This window comes from Dicentrarchus labrax, unplaced genomic scaffold (assembly GCF_905237075.1).
Source record: "Dicentrarchus labrax unplaced genomic scaffold, dlabrax2021, whole genome shotgun sequence".
Classification (NCBI taxonomy): Eukaryota; Metazoa; Chordata; class Actinopteri; family Moronidae; genus Dicentrarchus; species Dicentrarchus labrax.
This window is the reverse complement of record NW_026136704.1, coordinates 21,594,111-21,617,639: the sequence shown is the minus strand read 5'-3', so window position 1 is coordinate 21,617,639 and position 23,529 is coordinate 21,594,111. Positions and strand designations below refer to the sequence as shown.

At 39.7% G+C, this 23,529-nt stretch overlaps 2 protein-coding genes across 2 annotated transcripts in view; both read right to left on the bottom strand.

The window, feature by feature from the left end:
* Positions 1-873: 873 nt before the first annotated feature.
* Positions 874-3,070, bottom strand: LOC127362308 (ADP-ribosylation factor 6-like). The gene is made up of 2 exons (XM_051397864.1): positions 2,640-3,070; positions 874-1,827 (listed from the first exon to the last, which is right to left on the bottom strand). Exons 1-2 carry the CDS (start codon positions 2,952-2,954, stop codon positions 1,519-1,521), a joined length of 624 nt encoding a protein of 207 aa, XP_051253824.1. The 5' UTR covers positions 2,955-3,070; the 3' UTR covers positions 874-1,518.
* Positions 3,071-4,878: 1,808 nt separating this feature from the next.
* The window catches only part of ppm1lb (protein phosphatase, Mg2+/Mn2+ dependent, 1Lb), a 45,720-nt gene continuing 27,069 nt past the window's right edge, over positions 4,879-23,529 (bottom strand). Inside the window, exons 2-4 of the mRNA XM_051397861.1 lie at positions 18,979-19,195; positions 9,580-9,741; positions 4,879-7,310 (exon numbers count right to left, since the gene is read on the bottom strand). Coding sequence (XP_051253821.1) covers positions 6,970-7,310; positions 9,580-9,741; positions 18,979-19,195 — 720 coding nt within the window. The 3' untranslated portion in view covers positions 4,879-6,969. The remainder of the gene's footprint in view (positions 7,311-9,579; positions 9,742-18,978; positions 19,196-23,529) is intronic.

Sequence of the window (23,529 nt, the reverse complement as noted above, 5' to 3'; positions counted from 1 at the left end):
TGGATATTTATATTTTGGCTTATATTTTCTGGTACCTTTTCCATAACAAACGTCTAATTCACCTTTTGTTGCCTATGTTTAGGGGTTGTGACTTGGCTACTAAAAGTAAAGCCTAAGATAAATAAATAACTTTAGTTCAAAGATTAATTTTGAACCCAAGATTAATTCTGTTTCCTTTTTAATATCCTCCCAGTATCCCAGCTAATTTGGACAGCAGTGTATGTTTGAGGTCTCCTTGCCCTTCCAACATAATCCAGATGATTTTTCCATATTTAGCCATTATGACTGTGGTTCTGAAATACCTGTTTTTGACTTCCCAGTGGAATACTCTTCAATACTTCTACAAATTCAGCTGCCTTTAGATTGCCTTTGACTAAGTAACTTTGAAAGAGACCCATTTGATTTGACTCAGATTGATGAAGCCTCATATTAGCTATGGCTGAACTTTAAACTGCATTTCTGCGTGGACTTGTCCCACATCTCCTTCACTGGAGTCATGAGAGGATCTGTTTACAGTCACTATGGACAGGATGAAGAATCACATTCTTGTATTACAACATTTATTTAAACCTACTACTAGTTTAACTGGTTATATCTATATGACCTACATAAGCACACCAGACCATCAGTGAGAAGATTTCTTATTTTTATATGGTTATAATGCCTGCTACTGGGTTGGATTTGGTTCAGATTCACCTTGAAATCAATGAAAGGAGGCGTTGGAAACACTACTGCTATTGTCCACAGGGCCCACCAGAATAAAAAAAGAATAAAATCCCTTGTTGCTGGTTTAAATGAAGAATTACTGCTATTTATTTTATTGCCCAAACTCCACAAGAACCACCTCATTCAATCCCAGATATTTTAGCAACTTTATTTCATTGTAACAAGCAGACAAAACAACATTTATTGAAACAGAACCAGAGTAAAATAACATGCTCTGAACATGAGTTGACAGATTTGACAGTTTTGTTTTTTGTTTTAATGTGCTGGATCAGTATCAAATCTTCATTCAGTGTAACATTTTGTGACTGACACTGGCAGTGGCGTCATTCTGAATAAATAAATACAGCATGAATGAAATAGTAAGCACATAACAAGTCTTTTTATTTTAATATTATGATTTTATAAATAATATAAATAAAGAAAACCTGATAATGCACAATTGGAAAGCATTTCTTTGAGCCACAGACAAAAACATGTGCAGTATGCCAGACTGAAATGTCTCAGACGTCATGTTCGGCTCATATCAACTGTTTTCTTAAAACTACCCTCATAATCCAAGAAACTCACCGCCTCTTCACAGGTTATCACCGTGGTTCAAAGACACTTTGTCTTCTCTAGGGAGTTGAGTAAAAGTTCTTTCCGCCACAGAGATTAAAACTGTGATCAGGTCATCCTTTTGTTATCACCTCCTCTCATGGATCTTGCCACAATGAGGCCCCTCACTGGTGAGTTTCACAGCCAGTGGCTGAGAAGGAATCCTGAACAACTCTTCAAGAAAAGGACTCTCATCCATCATCGGCCACAGAGCAAGGCTTGTTTCAAGGCTGTGATACTGAAGCCCTTAGACCTCATCTTAACCTTAATGTCCTCTTGAGTCTGTTTCAGTGGTGTCTTCATCAGATAGACTATCCTCCTGAAACCTTCCTCTAGTCCCATGCCGGTGGTGGCTGAACAGGGCTGGATGAACCAGGCCCTGCCCTCACACACTCTCGTCAAGTCCAGTTTCAGGCAAAGTGCTTCTGGGCTTAGAGATCCCTGAAGGTCCTGTTTGTTGGCAAGGACCACGAGAGGAACCCCCTGGAGGCTCTCGTACCTCAGGACCTAGTAAATAGAGAAAGTTAAGAGTTTAATTACTACAGTGTAGAACAAACTTTTAGATTTACTAGTCCATTGCATGGGGATATTTACACATCCTATCAGGGGAACAATGTCTTAGCAAGAAGCAGTTTATAAACACTCAATATATGGTTTATAACACACTGTAGTTCCTAAAGATCCTCTCTAGACATGTTTCAACAACTGAACTTAACTTTCAAGAGTGAGGGAGAAACTATGGAGGCTGCAAAACGCACAAAAAACACAAAACGGCCCTTTCTATACCCAGTGTTTGGTTTGCCTTTTCTGGGTTACTGTAGAAACATGGCAGTTTAACATGGCAGGCCTCCACACAAGGGTGAACTGTGGTGTCTGTGGATAAAAACGGCTCATTCTAAGGTAACAAAAACACACCGATTCTTATTTTCTGGTGATTATACACAAATGAAAATATGCATATGAATATTATATTCCATTTTTGCCAATAGATCCTCCTAAATGTTACACACTGTACCTTTAACAAATGTCTGGAGGAGATCTTTAATCAATAGAGATCAATTACCCAGTAAAAAAGGGTTAAAATGTGCTCTTCACTCAATAAAAAAAAAAATCAAGAATCTAACAATATGCAAACGTTTAACTACTGGACTCAAGATGTCTCTTACTTCACTAAAAAAGTCCATTCAGTGCTCAGGATTCAAGGTTTCATATCACTCGTGTTAAATGCAGGAACAAAAAGAAAAACACATTTTAAATGCTTATAAATGCTAAATAGGCGTGTTAAAGTAAAGTGTTGCTCTATTCTCTGATTTAATTACCCGATGAAGTTCCTTGCGGGCCTCGTCCAGCCTCTTATGATCCCAGCTGTCCACCACGAACACCAGTCCGGCTGTATCAGTGTAGTGATGCCTCCAGTGGGGCCTCATCTTCCTCTGGCCCCCCACGTCCCACACCGTCAGGCTCGGGCTGCTCCTATCTGTCTCCAGTGTCTCCACATTGAAGCCCACAGTTGGCACGGTCACCACACTCTCGTTGTACTTCAGTTTGTAGAGCAGGGTGGTCTTTCCTGACCCGTCCAGACCCAGCATCAGGACCTGCGCTTGTTTCCGAGACTTGGATCCATGCATACCCATGTCCTAAAAGTGCAGTCTGTGTCCAGTAACTATGGTTTTCTTCCCTTTTGTATAACTGTGTAAACTAAGCAGTGTGCAGACAGTGGCTCCCTCTATGCTGCCTTATCTGTAGGCTTAGTGTGTCTGCTCTCTGGATACTGTCTGCAATCAGTATGCTTTATGTACACACAGGCAGAGTGATCCCTCCCCCTCTGTTGTGATGGGATTCCTTCTGTCCCCGCGTAGCTTTCAGTAAAGCTATTTATATCTACAGTGACGGTGCAACTAAGTTCTCTGGTTACCACATCACAGTTCGAGGAGTCACATCACACCTGCCCTGGATCATCATACAAGAACACAAGCATCCAGGAAGTCCATGTTCGGTCCAACAGGAATATTGTGTTTCTTCTTAGCTGGATGTCCCACTGAACTGACATCACAGGGACATTTTGGTGGTGGGTTACTCGCCCTGGCCGATGGGTAAATGTAGTTTTATCTTTAGACTGACAACATGGAAGCTGTAGACTTCCAGAAATCTCTCAACATACATTGTTTCTGGGAATTTGTTATTCATCTCAAATGAATATACCATAAAACATAATTAACGACTGCACACTGGAATGACTTCGCTGTTTTATTAGAAGCTTCTGCAGGTTCGCTCATTAAAATGTACACAGGCACTCACGGTTGTGATAAATAGGCTACATCTGGGTCACATGAGTAGTTATCACAATCTTCATTAATACTATGTTTTTGTCATAAGTATTTTTGTGCAGTATTATGTTTTTTAATATATATTTTACATTATACATTTGTAAAAATGGTAAAACACCGACAAAAAGGAAAGGAGAAAAAAGATCAGACCTGTGGGTGCTCATGTAATTTTACTGAGCGAACACGAAAGCGTTGTTTGCTCCTAATAAAATCACAGTAAAGTTATTCTAGCGTGCGGGTGGTTAATTTAGATTTTTAACTGCATGGTCCTACGACCCACCAGCCGCTGACTGTTGCAGTCTGTGCATGGGGAGCTTTGTTTACTAATTATACACCATAAAACATATTTTGGATTATTATGATTATTATGAGTACAGCATTGCACTGATTCTGTGCTACTGTATGACTGGACAACATGATCTGAATCAGTGGTTGTCAACCAGGGGTCCGAGGACAAATGGGGAATATTTTAATTTCAATATTATTTAATTGACTCAATGATAAAATGTATAAGAAAGATTATTCTGTTATTTGTAGGTTTCACGCTGTTCACTGTTAATCGGCTGATCTACAGTATAGACAGTTATGGAATAAGAAAATCTTATCAGACCTAAGTTTGAGAACCACTGCTCTAAACATTAGTACAACTCCAATAAACCCAACTATATATATTTATAAAATATACCAGTGTGTACTGATGTGTTTGCCTTAATGAACACTATTTGACTGGACTGTAGGCTGATGATCAAATGTCACTGGCTGCTGTTTTATTAAGTGGGATTGTGACTGATCTATTGACTAGTAATATATAATTAAATACATCAGAGAATCATAATGTCAGGATCAAAGTATGTTCAGCTTATTTTCCAGTCCTAACATAATTAGTAAACATGGACTGCTACAATGAACATCTTCTAATCACCAGCAGGTGGCACAGACTGACTGAAACAGAGCTTTTCAAAAGTTGTTGAATCATTTTCTGTCTTTAAATAAGAGAAATAAACAATTATGATATATTTATGTTGCTTATAGTGCCTTTTTATTATTATTATGAGTCCCCAGAACATACACTATGTAAGGGTATGACAACATTTTCTCTCTTCTCTTTTCCTGTTTTATGTCTACGTTGTTCTATGATACAGTAAATGTGTATGCGTTACTTTCAATGTTTACTTTCTTAAAAATAAATAAATAAATAAATAAATAAATAAATAAATAGGCACAGAGAAAATATCATTTAGCATTTTAATGTTACCTTTTTGATTTCCATTTTAAAATTTCAGATTTTTGTTTACAGTTTATTAAAGTCAACATAAACAAGTACAAATGCCACATAAACATTTGGCAACATACAGTATGGAGGAATAATGTGAACTTAAAAAGCAGTTTTAAACAGTTTTATCTGTTATATATCACTGAAGTTAAACAATCCAGGAGCAGGCGCGTTACTTTCTTCATGGCTGTATAAACAGTGGAAGGGGTGATAACTAACATGAGGACAGTATGTACATTCATCTTACAATGTCGTGTCTCTCGGAGACACTCTTTCGAGGACGATATTCTACATGTGAGTTAACAAGGTGAGACACGGAGGTCGTGCAGTGTGCATGGTAACTGTATGATCGACTGCGTTACATTACAAACCAAGAAGTAGTTTTGGCAGCAGACTTCATAACAGAAGGAAATGAACAGTTAAAAAATAAGGCAACAATAACACATTTTATTCAAAGGCTTGTTACATTTTGAGTTACAGTTCAGGGAAATGTGATATGTGATCTGTATCGGGAGAAAATGACTTTTCTCTTAGTGAAGGTGACATTAACAGATGACATTGTAACAGTAAGTTGTCAATTTCAGTATATTTATATTATGTAGGTTTGTAGTGAATGATAATGTAAGAAAAGTCAGATAAAGGAAGAGCATGTCAATATGTAAAAATGAAGCTTATTAAAAGGATTGTAAACCATAGTAATATACATTCCTAAATAATATAAAATTAAAATTAGATGCCAATTATTCTTTCAATTATTACATGTGAAAACTAGATTATTAGCTTCTCCTTACAAGTTTGACGTAACAATCAATGTTAATATATCATCAGATGACGTGTGACAAACCATATGAATCAGCAGTTAGGAGTCATAATGAGATGTTACAACATTATCTCCACATTATCTGAGAGTCTATTGCTTTAAAGAAAAGTTGCATTACATTTTACAGCCATTTAAAATGAGATGCGGTTACACTTTGACAGCCTACTGCATTATCCAGCGGTCATTACATTATCAGTAGTTACATGGAGGCTAATCAGTCGGGGCTGAACACAGTAACAGAAAAAGATCAAACTAGCTCAAACTCAGCCGTAAGAAGTTGTAAAATGTATCAACAATCAAAAAGAATATATTTTGTCTTTAACAGCAATCATTTTAAAGTGAACTAAGACATCCAACAAATAAACTTATAAAATTTGGCAACTCAAGATAAAAACACTCAAGGATTCCCACGTTCAGCAAGTGTGATGTGATATTGTAATAAGTTCTCTCGCTGTACAATATTCATGGTGATATCTTAACATACGCACATTATCATCTGTGTTGTTCATGTATAAAGGGAATAACTTCATATTGATGATTTGCACCAGTGACATGTATTTGATCCACGGAAAAAACAAAAAACCTGCCAACCTGTTAAACGACGGACCTTTCAGTGCAGACACCTGGTAGACGTCGATACGATTAAATGATGAGGAAACTAAAAACATAAAATTAGTGGTCACACAGACAATTGAAATAATGTGGAAGTGAAACTCCATGCTATCTTGTATACTGTAAAATGTCTCATTGTTGGCTAGACAATGGGTTGGTTGTTAACGTGACACTTGTGTGCAAGTTTATCACATCGACAGACATTTCTCTCACTCACTCACTCACTCACACACACACAAAGACACACACAGACACACACAGACACACACAGACACACACAGACACACATAAGCGTACCCACAGCTGCACAGAGCTAAATCTGTTTATTTGCATAACAGTGACCCAGCTCGCATTACGGTGTCTGACGATATGGTGAAGCCTTAATGAAAGACATTTTCTCACAAGTGTCACTTTTTCAGCAGTAAAAGTAGAAGAGGAGGGGGGAGGGAGGGCGTGGTTTGATGCGTTAAAGAGCTAACTTCTGTAAATATCTGTGATAGAAATAGTTCTCGCTCAAAAAGTTGCGGGCTCGGTTTTTAAATCTTTCATTTTAAGCCTATTTTTTTCTTACTTATATTCAAACATATTATAGATATGGTGTGTGGTAGACGGGTGGTCTACTGCTCACTGGCCTTGCCTTTAAACTTGACCACCATGACGGTGATGTTGTCAGGGCAACCACGATAGAAGGACTGGAGGACGATGCTCTTGGCGCCAAAATGAGGCTCGTCCAGTCGTTCCCTGATGAAGCGAACCGCCTCCTCGTTGCTGAAGGTGTCCCACAAGCCGTCCGACGCCAGGATCATGAACTCCGGCTGCAGCTTGTCCAGGTCAAATGACAGGATGTCGGGATCAGGAATGACCACGTTGAGGTTCTTCAGTGGGTAATCGCCAAGAGAACGGGACATGGCCAAAATGCCCTGGACACGCCACGAGCCATTGAAGCTGATGAACCCTCCTGAGGAGGAAGACAGAAGGAAAAAATGATAAAACAAGCAGAGTGGGAAGTAAAATATAAGGGGGAGGAGCAGGGAGGTGTTAGAAAGAAGGTGAGGAAGGAGGAACACAAAGGTGGGAGGAAAAGTAGAGAAACATATGTTTTTCCATGTTATTGCCATTAAACTTTGAGATAAAAGATTATTTTTTTCTCCTCTGAACCAACCACTATTAGACCGCTGCACTTCACATCAAAATGCAGATAATAATATGGATCAGTGCCACTGACATGTTTTCTCTCAGTGCTCAAGGTTCATGCACACGGAACAATTTGTTTATGTTGGATACATTTCAATTCATGTCACATCCGGCAAGTACAGCTGTGTGTCCTCTGTGGCTTGAACAGATTTACAAGCCGGGAATTGTCCTGGAAATGACTTGATAGGATGAAGAATTCCATACTAGGTCAGGCTGCCTCCTGAGTTCCTAGTGAGCAAGGCCATAGCCAGCATTTTAAAACCACTGAGGTTAGGAGTTCAGGCTCTAAAAAAAATCCCATTATGTGTAACTTTCTATTATAAACTGCAACAGAAGTTAGCTCAAATCCCCAGATTCTCTGAAAAAGCAGAGAAGACATGGCCTCTGTGTCCTCAGTGGTAGCTACTTTAGCAACTACTGCCTTTTAAGTGAGCTGCTTTTACATAATTGTTGGGGAAATGTTACGTACAAACTGCAATTGGAAACAACCAACAGATTAGACACTGCCTAGTGTCTCTTTTAAGCACTATCAGGTATTAACATTAGCAGTTAGCAACTAAGGGCTGCAATTAAGTTAATAAATGCATTAATTAGCAAACATTCCTGCCCTCACATTATCATTAGACCGAATTTATGTCCTTACATAATCACAGGCTTATCTGTTTGAACCCACTTTCTTTCATTGTTTATTAGTTTGAAACTCATGAAACACTTCAGTCGAAGGTCTTCATCAAACTAACAATATGAACAACAAAAACATTTTTGTACTGGAGACACAGAGTGCAATCACTGGAATTAAAAGTAGGTCAAATCAGAGACAATTTCTTTATACTATTAATAACTGATTTTTAAAATGTATCTTAAGATACACAGAATAGAAATAAGGAAATTGAAAATACTGGTCAGGCAATGCAGAATAAGAGATGTATATCAACAACAACAACAAAAATATTAATTTGGTATTTTCCATATGGGAGCTCCTTTTTTAAATGTATTTAATATATATGTATAAATAAATAAAAAAGTTTTGAAGTAAAATTGTCTCATGTATTATCATGGCTGTTGCAGTTTGTTGCTCTAGTATCAAGACGTTGTTGTTTCATACTGTGAGGTTGATGCCTGAAGGAGAAACGTGACTTTATACTTTCTTTTGAATATTTTCACTGACATACGGGACTTAATTTGGAATTTAAGAGTTACAACAGTTTAAAGAAAATCAGGTTTCCCTCATTAACATGTACATTTATGCAGCAAGGTGCTCCAAAATCTAATCAGATCATCAGCTCTACCCTCTGGAGCCTGTGGAGCAGGTATAAAGTTTCTATCATTAATTGTTCTTGAGTGTCTGTTTACAAGAATGTGTCACAGAGAGACAGACAAACACCACTGAAACAAGATAATGGCACCCCATGAGAGAGGACTACTGTATAAGCAGTTTTATTAGTATTCTAGTAGTTCCTGTATATGGGAATTTATGATTAAAACATTAAGTAGCCCCCCACTGAGGATCACTAAAAACAGTAGGGAATCCCAAATTGCAAACATGTTCCATGAATAAGTTAACAGCAACATGATGCAAACTAAAGCACTACATTGTTTCTCCCAGTACCAAATTAGACCATTAGATGGAGATGGTGGGCTGTCCTGACAGTGACCACACTGACTCACTAATCTGGCAACCTGCCATCGAACTCTCTTTAGCACAGAGAGTATGCAGATAGGGTAGGAGGGAGAATTATGCCTACAAATACACCTTAAATACTGTGCACTGTCTGGCTGCATTTGATAACATGCTGCTTTAGAAGCAGATTGTGTTATCAGTCACCAGGGTTTGATGTCAGCCTGAGCTCAGAGACACAAGATGTGGAAAAAAGGATAATGGTGCTTAGCTTTGATCATAAGAAGACTTATTTTATGCTTTCATGACAACAATCTCAGTTCTGATGTTCCCTGAAGTTTTAATAAAGCCTCATTCTGCTGCTCTGAATCAGCTGAGGAAAGTCTGGTGGTCTGGACTGCAGCTGTTTTCTCACCAGCCTTCTTTATCCTCTTGCGTTCTTTGAGCTGGTAAGGTTTGTGGTCGTGCGATAGAGGAATGGCGTTGCCGTTTTTATCGCAAAGAACTCCGCGCGAGTCTCCGACGTTGGCCACTGTCAACTCCTTATCAGACAGCAGGGCCACCAGGCATGTAGTACCTGAAACAGATGGAGGAGGGTGAGGGAACAGCAGAGAGAAAGATGAGATGGAGGAGGAGGAGGGTGGGGGTGAAAGAAGTTGTAATTTAGTACATTTTCTGAAAAATGAATTGACAAACTCAATATGGATAAAATTATGAGACAAAAATGTCAAATCAAGATAATATTACATTTATATTATGCATAAATCATACACCAACACTAAGACTGGCCTACAGCAACATTATCTTATTAGCTCTAAACACAGTACAACTGAGGCTGATGCCCTTCAGTAAAACAAAGTAGTGGACAGTTCTCATTTTGGCCAGATGATGGCACTGGATGAAAAGTCAGAGGATCATGAAAGCTATTACAATTCATCCTAAGTTGCACAGGAAGGTGTGTGCTACATTTCATGGCAGTCTATCCAATAGTTGTCGAGACATTTCACTCAAAACATCGACCTCAACCTCACGGTGGGGCTAAAAGGAAAAGTCACAGGGTTCATCCTCAGGGGGCCGTGAATGTCTGTAAAGACATTTATTTAAGATATTTCAGTAAGAATATCTTTATTGTTCACCAACAGACTGACTGACCAGCCTTTCACAGAGCTACGGTGCAATATTGCCACAAAACAGGCTGACGGACTCGCATCAGCTCACAGTTTAGATCATCATTTCACCCAACCCTAAATCATAGCAACCTCTATCAAAAACTTCAAGAATCTAAGGAGAAATACACATTTCTTTAAGGACACACAACCTCTGTGAAAACACACTACACTTCCAGTACACACACTGTCCTCCTGCTCTACAGTGAAACACATGAAGCAATATGCAAACAGTGCAAAAACTCTTTGAAGTAACTTCTCTTCCTTGTACCGCTCTCCAAATGCTTTCATTTCTTCTCCTCCTTCCTCTCTTTGTTTAGCTTCCCAGCGAGGCAGAACAGAGTCTGGACTCAGAATCTGAGGCCTATTGTGTGAGATCCAAAGTCCCGTAGAGAAAGAACAGATCTGCCTGTTTGGCCATCTGCTCACAAAGAAAAAAGACAAAACTGGAGAGAGAGAGAGAGGGGGGGGGGAACAGAGGAGAGGAAAAAAAGAGTTGAAAGTAGGGGGTCCTACTGATCTGGACCACCCGGAGAGAGAGAGAGAGAGAGAGAGAGAGAGAGAGAGAGAGTGAGATGGAAAAATAGGACATATAGAGGAGACATTTTCAGGAGGTTGAAGGAAGACTACTACTGGTTTAAATGCCATCGTATGAATGCAGATGACCTACTAACTTCCCTTTAAAGTTCCACATGTTGGTGTGATGTTGACTGACTGACCGTTTACGTCGAGCAGAATAAAATAAAAATGTAAAAGATTCTTCCATTCAGTTCACAGTTACTCCGACACCCCTGATATAGTAAGTGTGAGGGATGAGCTGGTGGAGAGAGAAAGGTTAACACGGGAGCAGCAGTGGATGCAAAATAAATGTAGAGTTAGAGTTGACGAGTGGTGGAAAGCGAGGAGAAGGGGAGAGATATGGAGGAAAGAAAGAGAAAACCTCTCAGTGGGACAAAGATTGTATTGTTCCCATCTATAGCTTTGGATGAGGAAAAAAAACTGAAAACTGAGCAAAAATAAGAGAAAGCAACAGAAAATAACAGAGAAAGAGCACCAGGTTTAAGATGAGTGAAGTGAATATTGATGCCACTTAATTGTAAACGACTTACAAAATCTTTTATGCAGTTTGTGAAAAATCCATTTCTATTAGTTTCATCATTATATGCTTCCCTAATCCGGCTGCTCGTGCCTATAGCTTCCCCTGCACTGTGCCATGCTGTCCAGCTAATTATCCTTATCTAGTTCCCATGGCGATAGAGATAATGGACTGAGGTGCCTCGCTAGCACACCCTTCCCCAATTAGCCCAGCCATGCCCGGCACACGCTCAGCATTCACTATTAAAATGGCACCACGGCCTGAATGCACCCTCTGCTCATGCTAATTATTGGGTTAGCTTGGCCAGGCACACCTTAAACACTCCAATAAGATTAACATCTCAGTCCCAGTTATTCTCCCAGTCCAATTTATATCATTGCACTGATTCACTCTCTCGGATTTAGCAAAGTCTCTGCTCGTGCTCTCAGTTGGCCTGGAGGATATAAGTGTCCATACTGCACCAGAATACTTCCCATGGATGTATGTTCTTTACCAAGCTGCTTGGCATTTAAGTGAAAAATGTGAGGGCAGGAAAGCCGTCACCCAGCTCGCCCCGGCTCATTGTCTTCTTCAAAGCCTTTCTAAAAAAACGCCACTTGCCCATTAGTCCTCCCACAACATTGGAAACATTTTTTCCCTTAAAAGCTGCCATCCCGTCTTACCTGCCCTCCTTGGACTTGCACTATTAACATTTATAGAGATGCTATTTTTAGCATTTTGCACTGCATAAAACATTTTGAACTGCTTCATCAAGTCTGTGCAACACTCTGAATTTGCATACTATGTCACAATGAAGCTATCTCTGCTTTCTATAAAGTTTTTGTTTCATTCATTACTTTGTATTGTAAATAACTAGCTGCCATGTCCAATCCTCAGTCTTTTCGGAGCCCTGTGGATATTTTGCTTTAGTCTCCTGTGTACTCTTGGACCACCCAATCATTTCTGTGTTTCTTGTTCCTTTTATAATTTTTATGATGAAAAATGGAAGGGTAGATAATCATTTATCATAAACTGCAGTGACAATTGGGTCATATCTGAGCAAAGCATATGATGATGGTTATGGCAACACTGACAAAGTCCACCATGTGGGTTAGGAAGTGGTTTGAGAGTATGCCACCAGGTTAACATTGCACTCCAATAACAAAGGGATCAAAATTAATGGAGCAGAAACAGAGGTATCGTGTTTCTTATTCCATGGATTCCTCTTTGTCAAAATTGGTGGCTATGTTACCTACAAATGCAACCCGTGCGATTTGTGTGTGTATCATGCTAGTAGTGGCTAATGTAGCCTCAAACAGAGATGAGAAGCAGGCTACAGGGGTCTGGTAGGTTCATTTTCTAGATCTGTTTCAAACTGGTAGACTTCAGCCCCAACCAACACTGACTCAAGAGGCATCACCTGAGGCAATTCATCTTTCTCTGGAGCCTCAAAAAGGCTTTACATTATTTCACATATTCAGTAGTATTCCCCAAGACCTGTAAGTCAGTGGAATTCCCCTCTAATATAATCAATCCTCCCAATCTCCTTCCTTCCTCTTCACACATCCAAGTGGGCGCCTGAAGTCCTTACATACTTCAGCACAAAAATCTTGAGTTGTTCATGCGGAGGTCAGACAGTCAGAGCACTTTTGAATCCAACATCAAACTTGCAAAGACTTGCTTGAGATGATGGATAATTCATCACAATGGAAAACTCACCATCTTAGCTATCTAATGGTCCTGCAGTCATGCAGTGAGTGAGACCTGCTTTAAAAAGTCTCCTTGGTGAGTTCACGAAAGGGAGGCACTGGAAATTAAAAAATCAGCTGCCAAAAACCACTGCAATGATGAGCTATGTTGTTATATAACAAGAACGCTCATATGTCAGATGCCTGTCAAATGTGTTTAGTTTTTGTCAAATGTTTAAATCAACATTGTGTCCATGTTTCCGAGGCTAAACATTTCCCAGTGCAGTTTTATCTGTACTACCCCTTGATAAACATTTAAAATGGGATAGTGTTTTAATCTTTGAGTCTTATTTCATTTAAACAAACTTGATTCCAAGTAGCAGTTTGTGTTTTTGTATCTTGCAGATAAACATTTTTCATTCATAGGTCAAGAGTTCATCCAAGTCTTGCCATAGGCCTGTGGCTCTGTCATTTAGGCAGCTATACTGTAAAGTAGGAACCAAAATACAGCCTGTCCTGATCTGATATGTGAGTATGAGTATCAGTACGATAAACAACAAAAATGTTTTATCTATTGCTTTAAAGAGTTTGATCCATTTTCAACCACCAACACATCCATACTTTATTTGACAGCTGGGTACCCGAGCTTTGGTTTAAAAGAAACAGAATCAGTCACATTTCTCTAACTCCACTATTATGTGTAGGCCAGAGTTAAGGTCACTTTCTGATTGTCTTGTTGAAGCTTCAGTGCGCATTTCCAAAGGTGAATCAAAGGGATTAATTCTAGATTCAGTGTTTGGTTTGTCTGTTCTGTGCTACTGTAGAAACATGGTGGTTCAACAAGGCAGGCACCATGAAAGCACGAGTACTGACAGGAACTAGGAAAAGAGATCACATCTCTCCTGTACTAGCTTCTCTGCATTGGCTCCCTGTAAAATTTAGAATAGAATTTAAAATCCTCCTCCTCACCTATAAAGCTCTTCATGGTCAGGCCCCTTCATATCTTAAAGAGCTTATAGTACCCTATTACCCCTCTAGAACACTACGTTCTCTGAATGCTGGGCTACTTGTCTCTAAAAGTAGAACAGGAGGCAGAGCCTTCAGTTACCAAGCTCCTCTCCTGTGGAATCAGCTTCCAGTTTTGGTTCGGGAGGCAGACAGCATCTCCACATTCAAGAGTAGGCTTAAGACATTCCTCTTGATAAAGCTTATAGTTAGGACTGGATCAGGTGAGTCCTGAACCATCCCTTAGTTATGCTGCTCTAGGCCTAGACTATCGGGGGATTTCCCATGATGCACTGAGCTCCTCTCTTCATCTCTCTTTCTGCACTCTTTCATGTTCCATTAATGCATGTTACTAACTTCACTTCTTCCCCGGAGTTCTTGTGCTTTCTCGTCTCGCAGGTTCTTGTCGATCCTGGTGGAGCCTCCTACCATGGTCCTGCTTGACTGCCATTGCTAATATCACTGATATTATTATTATTAATATTACTAATACAGTTACTATTATCACTGCTCATTGTCCCCCATCGTCGCTGTTGTCGTCGTTGTCATCATCTACTGGTTGAGGCAGAAGACCACCCACCTAGAGCCGAAGAGTCTGTCCTAGGTTTCTGCCTCTTAAAAGGCAGTTTTTCCTTGCCCCGTCGCCAAGTGCTTGCTCATGGTGGTACTGTTGGGTCTCTGTAAATGTTATGAGTTCGGTCTAGACCTGCTCTATTTGAAAAGTGTCCTGAGATAACTTCTGTTATGAATTGGCGCTATACAAATAAAATTGAATTGAATTGAAAGGCCACCCACAAAAACACCATTCTTATTTTCAGGTGATTATACACCATTGTAAACATACTTATGAATATTATATTCAAGGTCTGCCAATAGAGCCTCCTACATGTTATACACTGGACCTTTATTCAGACCCGTCACCATTGAATTGGGAGGCTTGGAGGTTGACACATGGGGTGGAAAAGGGTCATTCAGTATGGAACAATGGTGATGAAGTCTGAAACAGACGTTATGATAATATTCACAAGAGGAAAAAAAGTTTGATACCAGTTTGTGTACATAACTGGGTCTGTAACATCAGTGTGGGCGTCATTATTTGTGACGCCCACACTGATGTAAATGTAATTGTCATTGTACGCCACAAACAAAGTGGAGTCTAAAAGAGGAAACAAAGTGCTGCAAACATACTTGGCATGAACAAACATTTACTTAAAGGGTAATGGAATGTAAAGTGCTTTTCTTAAGTAATCAGACACTTGACAGAGAAAATCAACAATCCAAACAATGATTAACCTCACTGGAGACAGAAAAGACAAATTAAATGACACAGAGCAATAAAGAGCAATGACATCAACATTCTGCTAAAAATAATTATAAACAGCAAACAAATGCAAAGCTTAGGAAATCAAAAACAAAATGGAGCTTCGCTCTGAAGAGAATCATTTACATTGTCTCTGGCAGTCAAGGAAAGCCTGGTGAATTGTTCTAACTAGAGAAGAGGCCCAAAGTTATTATAGTGATATACTTCATGATACATTTTCTCGCAAAATAAAATATCAGTATAATGACACCAGTAATACGAATACTTCCTGCTGCATTACTGATGCAGAAATATTTCCTTCCTTCCTGCAAATATTTGATTTCTAAAACGTTCTGCTCCCTGGCAGTTCGACATTGAAATGATTCCAAGTGTGTTTGTGTTGATATGTGTGTTAAGAGAGCTAACCTACTCACTGTTATATGTCACCTTCCTATAAAACATAAAGCACTTCATAATGCAGTGATTAAACACACTATACACTATGTTTAATTCCTGCTCTTTTAGAGGTTTATTTTTCTCTTCTGGAAGACGGATGCACAAAATGTTTTCCCCAAAATATTTCTGCACATAGTTCCATGAACTAATCTAAGTAATCTAATTTTAACTGTTCCTAGCCTTTAATTCGTAAGACAGAACCCTTTATGCCACATGACATGGCTTAATTGTCAGCCTGGTCGCTATATTGCTGCTTGCAACGATAATTATTGGACTAATGCACTACAGGACACTTTTGTGTGCTTGCGTGGGTGAAGGCGTGTGCTAAGAGACATGTCACACAGCTACATAAAGGTTAGTGCTAATAGAATACCACACCGCATTAAAGAGACTGTTTCCATAATAGACTCTAAGCTCCTGGCCATTCCATCAAAGTCCCATCTCCCTTATCTTTCTTCCAAGCGCTTTTGTTCACTGATAAAACAACAGAGGGATGAACAAACAGGGGGATAAATCTGATACGCTGTTGTCTTGGGGACTGGGAGCTGAATTGAGACTGTATCTCTCTGTTTTCCCTCTCTCCTCCTTCGCTGCCAGCTTAATTTAGGCCCCGATTGCGACAGAAAGCAGGGAGTTGTGCAGCCTAAATGATGCGATTGTTGAATCAGATACATGGACAAGAATGCACAACAATTACCTGATCATCAGACACCCCACCACCTGAAACACTGACATTAAAGCTAGGACAAATACTGCAACAAATTCAAACCCTGAATGTCTAATGCTTGGACTAGATGCCACAGGAGCTCTTTAGTTGTAATGGAGCTTGACTGTAAGTTTATCTATAACCTCAGTGTTAGTCCTTGCTGTGCTGTCCAAATAAAGGATGATAAAAATATAGAGGGGAAAAAAAAAAAAGATGTGGACAGATCTTTGGCACCAGGATGCAACAGGTCACGTAGCTTAAGATCAAAAGTAGGCTGAGGGATCAGGAGGTGAGATTTACTTGGTGGCTGTTTTGAGAGCAGCACAGATCAGAAAGCCGATGCTATATCTGCAGCTGAGGAACCAGCGAAGGAGAAGAGGATGAGGATAAAAGAGAATGAAGAGGTCGAGTGCATGTGAGCGTAACAAAATGTAATGCAGCTGCAACATTATCGTCCTTTTATGTTAAGTAATGATCAGCTATAGCCTTCCACACCGGGCGCTCCAGCTCTGGAGATTTTAATTCTTGTCTTCAATCGGTGTATCATATGACCCATCATGCTCTAGAGGTTGTGAGGCTTTCTCAAAGGCCCTTTCATACCAGTGACCCCCTCACCAACTGACATGAGAGTCACATGTCAGCTGTCTGTGCAGGTTTCCATTTAGGCTACATACTGTTTAAGCTTGTAATTTAATTGTAAGCTGCCGCATTTCCCCTCGTCTCCTGAATTCCTTTGTATTACAACTCAGGTCTTATTTTCTGTCGTTATGACCTTCATTTCTATTGGCTATGATAACAATGAATGCACAAAAGTAATTACTGAGATCTGGGAACACGGTGACACTGCTGGAGCAAAGTCAGCTGGGGCGAGAAACACGAGTGGACACAAAACAAGACAAGCTAACAGTTTATATAGATTATCTAAACCACTTCATTTTAAAACTTACATTTGAAACTTAGAGCAGGGACGGTTAACATGAGCCACAACATTTTTGGTTTGAATCTGACCAGTGACCTTCGTGGCATTATCAATATATCTCTCCCTTCATTCCATGTCAGCGCTCTACTCTGAAGTCTCTAATAAAAAACATCGATTGAGCGCACCTGAAATATAAACTCACTGCACTGCACTGAGGGTGTACAACTAAAGTATGGTGAGTCAACCACAAACAAGGAAGTCGGTGTGTAAACTGTGAAGGATGTTCATTACTAACAGTGTGGAACTGTAACGAGGAAAATGAAACGTTAATGTTTAAACAAATGCATGTTCAATAAGCCAATAATGTTTCTGCTGTAGAAAAAATGTATTCATAATCACATCACAATCACAATCTGCATGCGGCCTGTGCCCTCTATTGTGTTAACATATGGTCCTGGCTTTCTCTAATTTCCTATGGTACGGCATTTTCGCCCTATAGTATAGATATTAAATTCATAGAGGTGGACAAAAAAACCTCATGAAACTCATTACTCTACTGCCCCTCTCCCTTACTGTCACTGCCTCTCTGTTGTCTACAATTTATTTTTTTTAATGTATTACAGCTTTGATGGAATCTAGAACAAAGTCAAATATGTTTATGAATGAAGCCTGTATGTCTACTACATTGCACTGTGGGACTTTTTGTTCTCTTCCTCCTCTCCCCCAAAGGGTTGTTTTGGTTCATTCAGGTTCGGTCTTTTTCATCACCCTTTGTATCCATGTTCCCACTCTCCTTACCCTTTGAACATCCTGCTTTCGGTTCGTCCCTTCCCTGCCTCTCCTTACCCTTTATCTCTGCACTTCTCTTTTATTGTTCTCCACTCACTTTGGCTGTCGCACAGGTCTCTCATCTCTTTCTAGCATATAGCTCTCACCAGCAAAATATCCTCCTTCCACACATACATCCTTTCCTCTGACCTCTCTCCTACCTCTTTCCATCCATCACTTTCTCTCTCTCTCTCTCTCTCTCTCTCGCGTCACCCCTCCCTCCCTGCCTCCATCCAGAGATAATTACTACAAGCCTTGGGAAGATCAGCTTGTATTTAAACAGCTGAATAAGCAAGCCCCGGGGCTGCTGACAGTCGCTATTCAACAACAGTGAAACGCTGGAGTAGAAAATAATAGTTTGCGTGCTGCATTATAGGGGACATTTAAAAACATCGCTCTAGACTAACTGGTGCTTTCTTATTGTGTCCCCAGTAATGAGCAACACTCGTGGGGGAAAATCTGCATGCGGCCTGTGCCCTCTATTGTGGCCACACAAGCTGATACACTGTACGCACACATTTAGACCATTGCTAATTAATTAATCAGTGTAGCATTTAAGACAGAGAACATGCAAGAACATGAATACAATTTTGCATGGACACATGTACACTTGAATATGTCATGTACAGTTTGGGGGTCTTGTGGTACATAATAAACAAACAAACACAGACCTGCTTCATTGTAAGTTGCGGAGAGCTTCTCCAGCATTTCTCTGTCCAAGGCCAGGATCTGTTGCTCCAGGATCGAAGGATAAGACAGGCCGCCCCTCTCCTTTTTTTCATCTTTCTCCTTGTCTTTTTCTCTGTCCCGTTCTTTCTCCCGTTCATAGGTCAGTAGCTGCTGGCGGAGAGCCTCGGGCAGGTGGGCCTTTGCAAAGTCAGCAGCGGCCTGATAATGGAGAGCAGAGGGAGAGAGAAGAAGAGTTAGATGGCTGCAGATAAAAGTGAGCTTGGTCAAAAACAATATCTAGGTCTAACCAAATATATTCAAACCACACACATCGATGAGTCTGTTTTGTAAGTGACAGAAAATTAATCAACAATAATTTTGATTTACTAACAAAAATGCCAAACACCATCTGGTTTTAGCTTCTCAAATACAAGAATGTGCTGCTCTTATCTGGTTTATTTAATTGTAAATGGAATATTTTTGGATTTTGGACTGTTGTTCAAACAACAAAAGAAAACTAAACTTGACAGAACTTCAGACTTTTACGTTAAAAAAAATCATCAGTAATAATAAAGCTAATGTCACAATGAATAGATGAGGTGTAGGACTGCAACAACTATGCATCAGAATAGTTGCTGATTCTATTTCCTGTTGACCAACTAATTCCAGAGGTGTAATGAAAACCTGACAACCAATAATTGGGTATAAAAAGCCTGATTCTTCTGGGAGAGCTACAGAAGACCTTTCGACTGAAAAGTGCATGTAATCACTGGATTTCACCATCATTTAAATAGACCATATATAGACCATAAATATACATTAGGACATTATTGATACAGAATATTGCAAAGTAGTGCCCATTGATTAAAAACAAAGTATATATCTATAACTGCACACGCACTCGTAGTGAATTTGACGAGTAATCAGGCTATAGTAGCAGTAACCTGCTTGTCCTTTCTGCTTTGCTACAGCAGATGAATCACAGATAAACAAAGATAAAAAAAAAGAAAAAGTGCATCGCCAATCAAACCCACACAAGCTCACACTCGCACCCCGCTGTGGGATAGAGCTGAGCCAGAGAAACTGTATCCTCACCTCTATACATTCGACTCAAAGGTAACACCAACTAAACCCCTTTTTTCCCCACACAACATGCTGTTTCGGAACAAATAATGCCTCACTCCCCTGGCTCGGTGCCACAAAAGGGAAGATGAGCCCGTCCAAGGTCATGGAGTTCAAAAAGTTCCAAGTGCAAATGTTAGATAATATTCTGATGCCATGCCACTGATCTGCAGCATCCCGGATTCATACAGCTCGTGTTTCATAAGGGGTTTTCCATTTTAGAAACACCTGCAGGAATTGAAAAGCTGTGGATTAAGGAGACTGCAGAAGAGCAAAGGTTTGCAATTTCCTGGCACTGATATATAATGATATAATGCTTTGAAGTCATGTGACAGAGACCCATAGATGAACCTTATGTCTCAAGTGTGTCCCCATTTAGCTCTCTCTACTACATCTATACCTCCCTCCCTCCATTTCTCTCTATCTATATCTTGTTCTGCTCTGGGAAATTACTTTCAAGCACTCAGATAACCCTGCCTCCTCCACTTCTTCGCTACACATGAAAACAACTCATCTACTCCTCTCTTGTTATATCTTGTCAGTGTTATTGAAGCTTTCCTTTGCAAGCTCTGTCACTCTTCCCCTATCTGCTCAAATGAAACCCAAACACTTCCAATTTTCTCTTCTCTCGGCATCCATGGTAATGCTCGGTCCTAAATCACCATGGATCTTTCTGACACTCTCCTTTCTCTTGTCTGAAGACAATCACCATTGACATACCTTCATCCTGCGGTTGCAGGGAACAGGAGTCATAAACTCAGTTCAAAGGTCAGGAAGACCTTTGTCTGCTTGGGTTATACTCTGCCAATTACCGAGCAGTTTAATTGTCTGCCTGTCAGTCCTTCACAAAGCACTGAGGTCACAAAAGCTGTTTCCAGCTTACATTCTCCAAAGCATTTGACTGGACATGCACGTGTACGTACTAATCAGTCTGTGAGACCAGTGGTGGAATGAAAGTACATTTACTCAAGTACTTTACTTGAGGAGCTTTACTCAAGTAATTTAATCTCATGCTACTTTATACTTCTATTCTGCTATTTATTTGACAGCATTACTTCACAAAGTAAGATTTTTGTACAGAAAACATATGCTAATGCACAAATACAACTGAAATTATTAGTCGATTAATCATTTGACAGAAACTATTTTGATAATCATTTAATTATTTTTCATGCAAAAATGTCAAACATTTACAAATGTAGGGAGACGCTGCTTTTCCTTTTACTTAGTTTAGTAATTTTAATTTATTTGTAAAATTTTTGAGGTTTGGACTATTGATTGGACAAAACAAGCACTGTGAAGGTGTCGCTTGGGGCTCTGGGTAATGTGACAGGGTATCTGTCAATTTGTTTTCAAACAAAACAATCAATCGATTAATGGAGATAATAACAAGTGGATTAATCCATAATGAAAATAATCATTAGTTGCAGTTTCACATAATATAGTTGAAAATTAACCTCATGCATTAATATAAGTAATTAACCTCATATTAATGCATGAGTAATAATAATCTAATTATGTTTAATAGTATAACATTTACAGGGAAACATTTTTTCTCCACTCCAATAATTAAGTTAATTTTCCTGATTATACTTATGTAAGATTTTCATTGCAGACATTCACTTTGAATAGAGTATTTTAGTAGTTTTACTGAAGTAAATACTTCCTCCAGCACTGTCTGAGACAGTGTTAATGCATGTGTGTTTTAGCTTGGGAACAGCACACAGCCTCAACAGAATAGGAAGTGGAGGCTAAGTCTTCATTATCTGAATCTAACCGGCTGGCTAACCAGATCGACACACCGAACACCTGGCTTCAGCATCTGCACTGGCTTAGAGGATGAAAGGAGGGAAGGGTGGATGAGGGAGGAATAGCAGGGATGGATGGGGATGAAGGCTATGGGACAGAGGGATGAAGACAAGATGGCAAGGATCAAGGATAGTAATACAAGGGGGAACAAAATGGAGGATGTGATTAGAGCATAACGGAGGAATGCAGGAAGAGCTAAAGCAACTGAATGCTCCACGGTCGGTCCGCTGTTCTGTGCTGTGCTTTAGGTGTAGAGTTTCACTGAAAATAACTTTCTGCTGCGGTTTGAAAACTACACTGAGAAGGTGAGAATTAATCAAAAAGTCGTGTCCAGTAAAACCAAAGCAATGACCTGAAAACTGAGGAATCGGGTGATAATTATCTGTGGGTCTGTGACTGAACTACTCTTACACATTACACATGTCATTAATTATTAGGAATGTAACAACATATCAAGAGACACGATATCAAACATTTTGTGAAACTGGAAGTAGCCAATGTAATTTACGATCAAAATAGTCAATTTCCTCATGACCAACCAATTTCAAACCTTATTACAAAAAAAAAAGCATCTTTTTTTTTTTTTTTTTTTAGAGTGGAGAAAAATTATTACTCACTCCTAGTCCCAACACAGGAGAGTTGGCTCAGAGTGCAATCAGTCATGGCTGTACGGAGCGTCACATTGGGGTCTCCTTCACACCAGACTTCACTTGCACCACACATGGAAGCACAAAGGCTTGTATGCACATACAGTTAAGTACACAAACACACACACACACACACACACACACACCTTCCTATCTCAACTGGGCCACCTACACACTTTTCACCCTTTGCATCATCTACCCAAACACTCCCTCCTGACTGTTAACTGTGAGCCACTCAGACGAACGGTCCAACAGAAATAGTCAGGCTTTTTAAACACCTCCATCCATCATATCAGCAGGCCAGCAGAAATGAGGAAAGTCATCTGAGTTTTCCTTTAGAATCACCCTGAGGGAGTTTCATAACTAAAGTAGAAAAATCTCTTTCTGCTGTCTCTCTGACAGATCAAGCAGGCAGATGGAGAGAAGAAGAGAAAAGGGAACGGAGTGTAAGAACCATTCATTAGCATCACTCAAGCACATCATTAAAGAGAGAGAGAAAGAGTCTCTCCAGTTTAAAGACCGAGCTGGAGATAAGTGACAGAAAACCATCAAAGCAATGAATACAGAGAAAGCAGTGGATACTAGAGAAGAGGGAGTCTAGAGAAACAGCGTTTCAAAATATTTCTCTTTGTTGTTTTGATTTCCAATTCACATTTTAAATTATAATCACAAAAGTGATCCCTGAGGAGACTACTTTTCCAATGTTTTAATCCCAGTATAGTATGCAATGACTATAGATTGCTATATCCTTAATGCTACAGACGGGTAGGATATAATTTGTCTTTACTTCAAATTAACCAGGACTCGCGCTATAGCAACACATGTTTTCACTGCAGAGGTGTCGTATGTTTCTCCTCAGGATGACATTGCAGAGCTCAGTCTGTCCACAGGGCAGAGGAGCGTGGAGCATGGAGCCCTAATTTCATTATCTCACACCTCAGTTCTGTATGTGTCAAGGCTCTGCCAAGTATAGGT

Excerpts from the sequence above, each read along its gene's own strand:
- LOC127362308 (XM_051397864.1), bottom strand. The coding sequence starts at position 2,954 with ATGGGTATGCATGGATCCAAGTCTCGGAAACAAGCGCAGGTCCTGATG. Across the intron at positions 1,828-2,639 it reads CCCGCAAGGAACTTCATCGG|GTCCTGAGGTACGAGAGCCT; the intron begins GTAATTAAATCA and ends TCTATTTACTAG.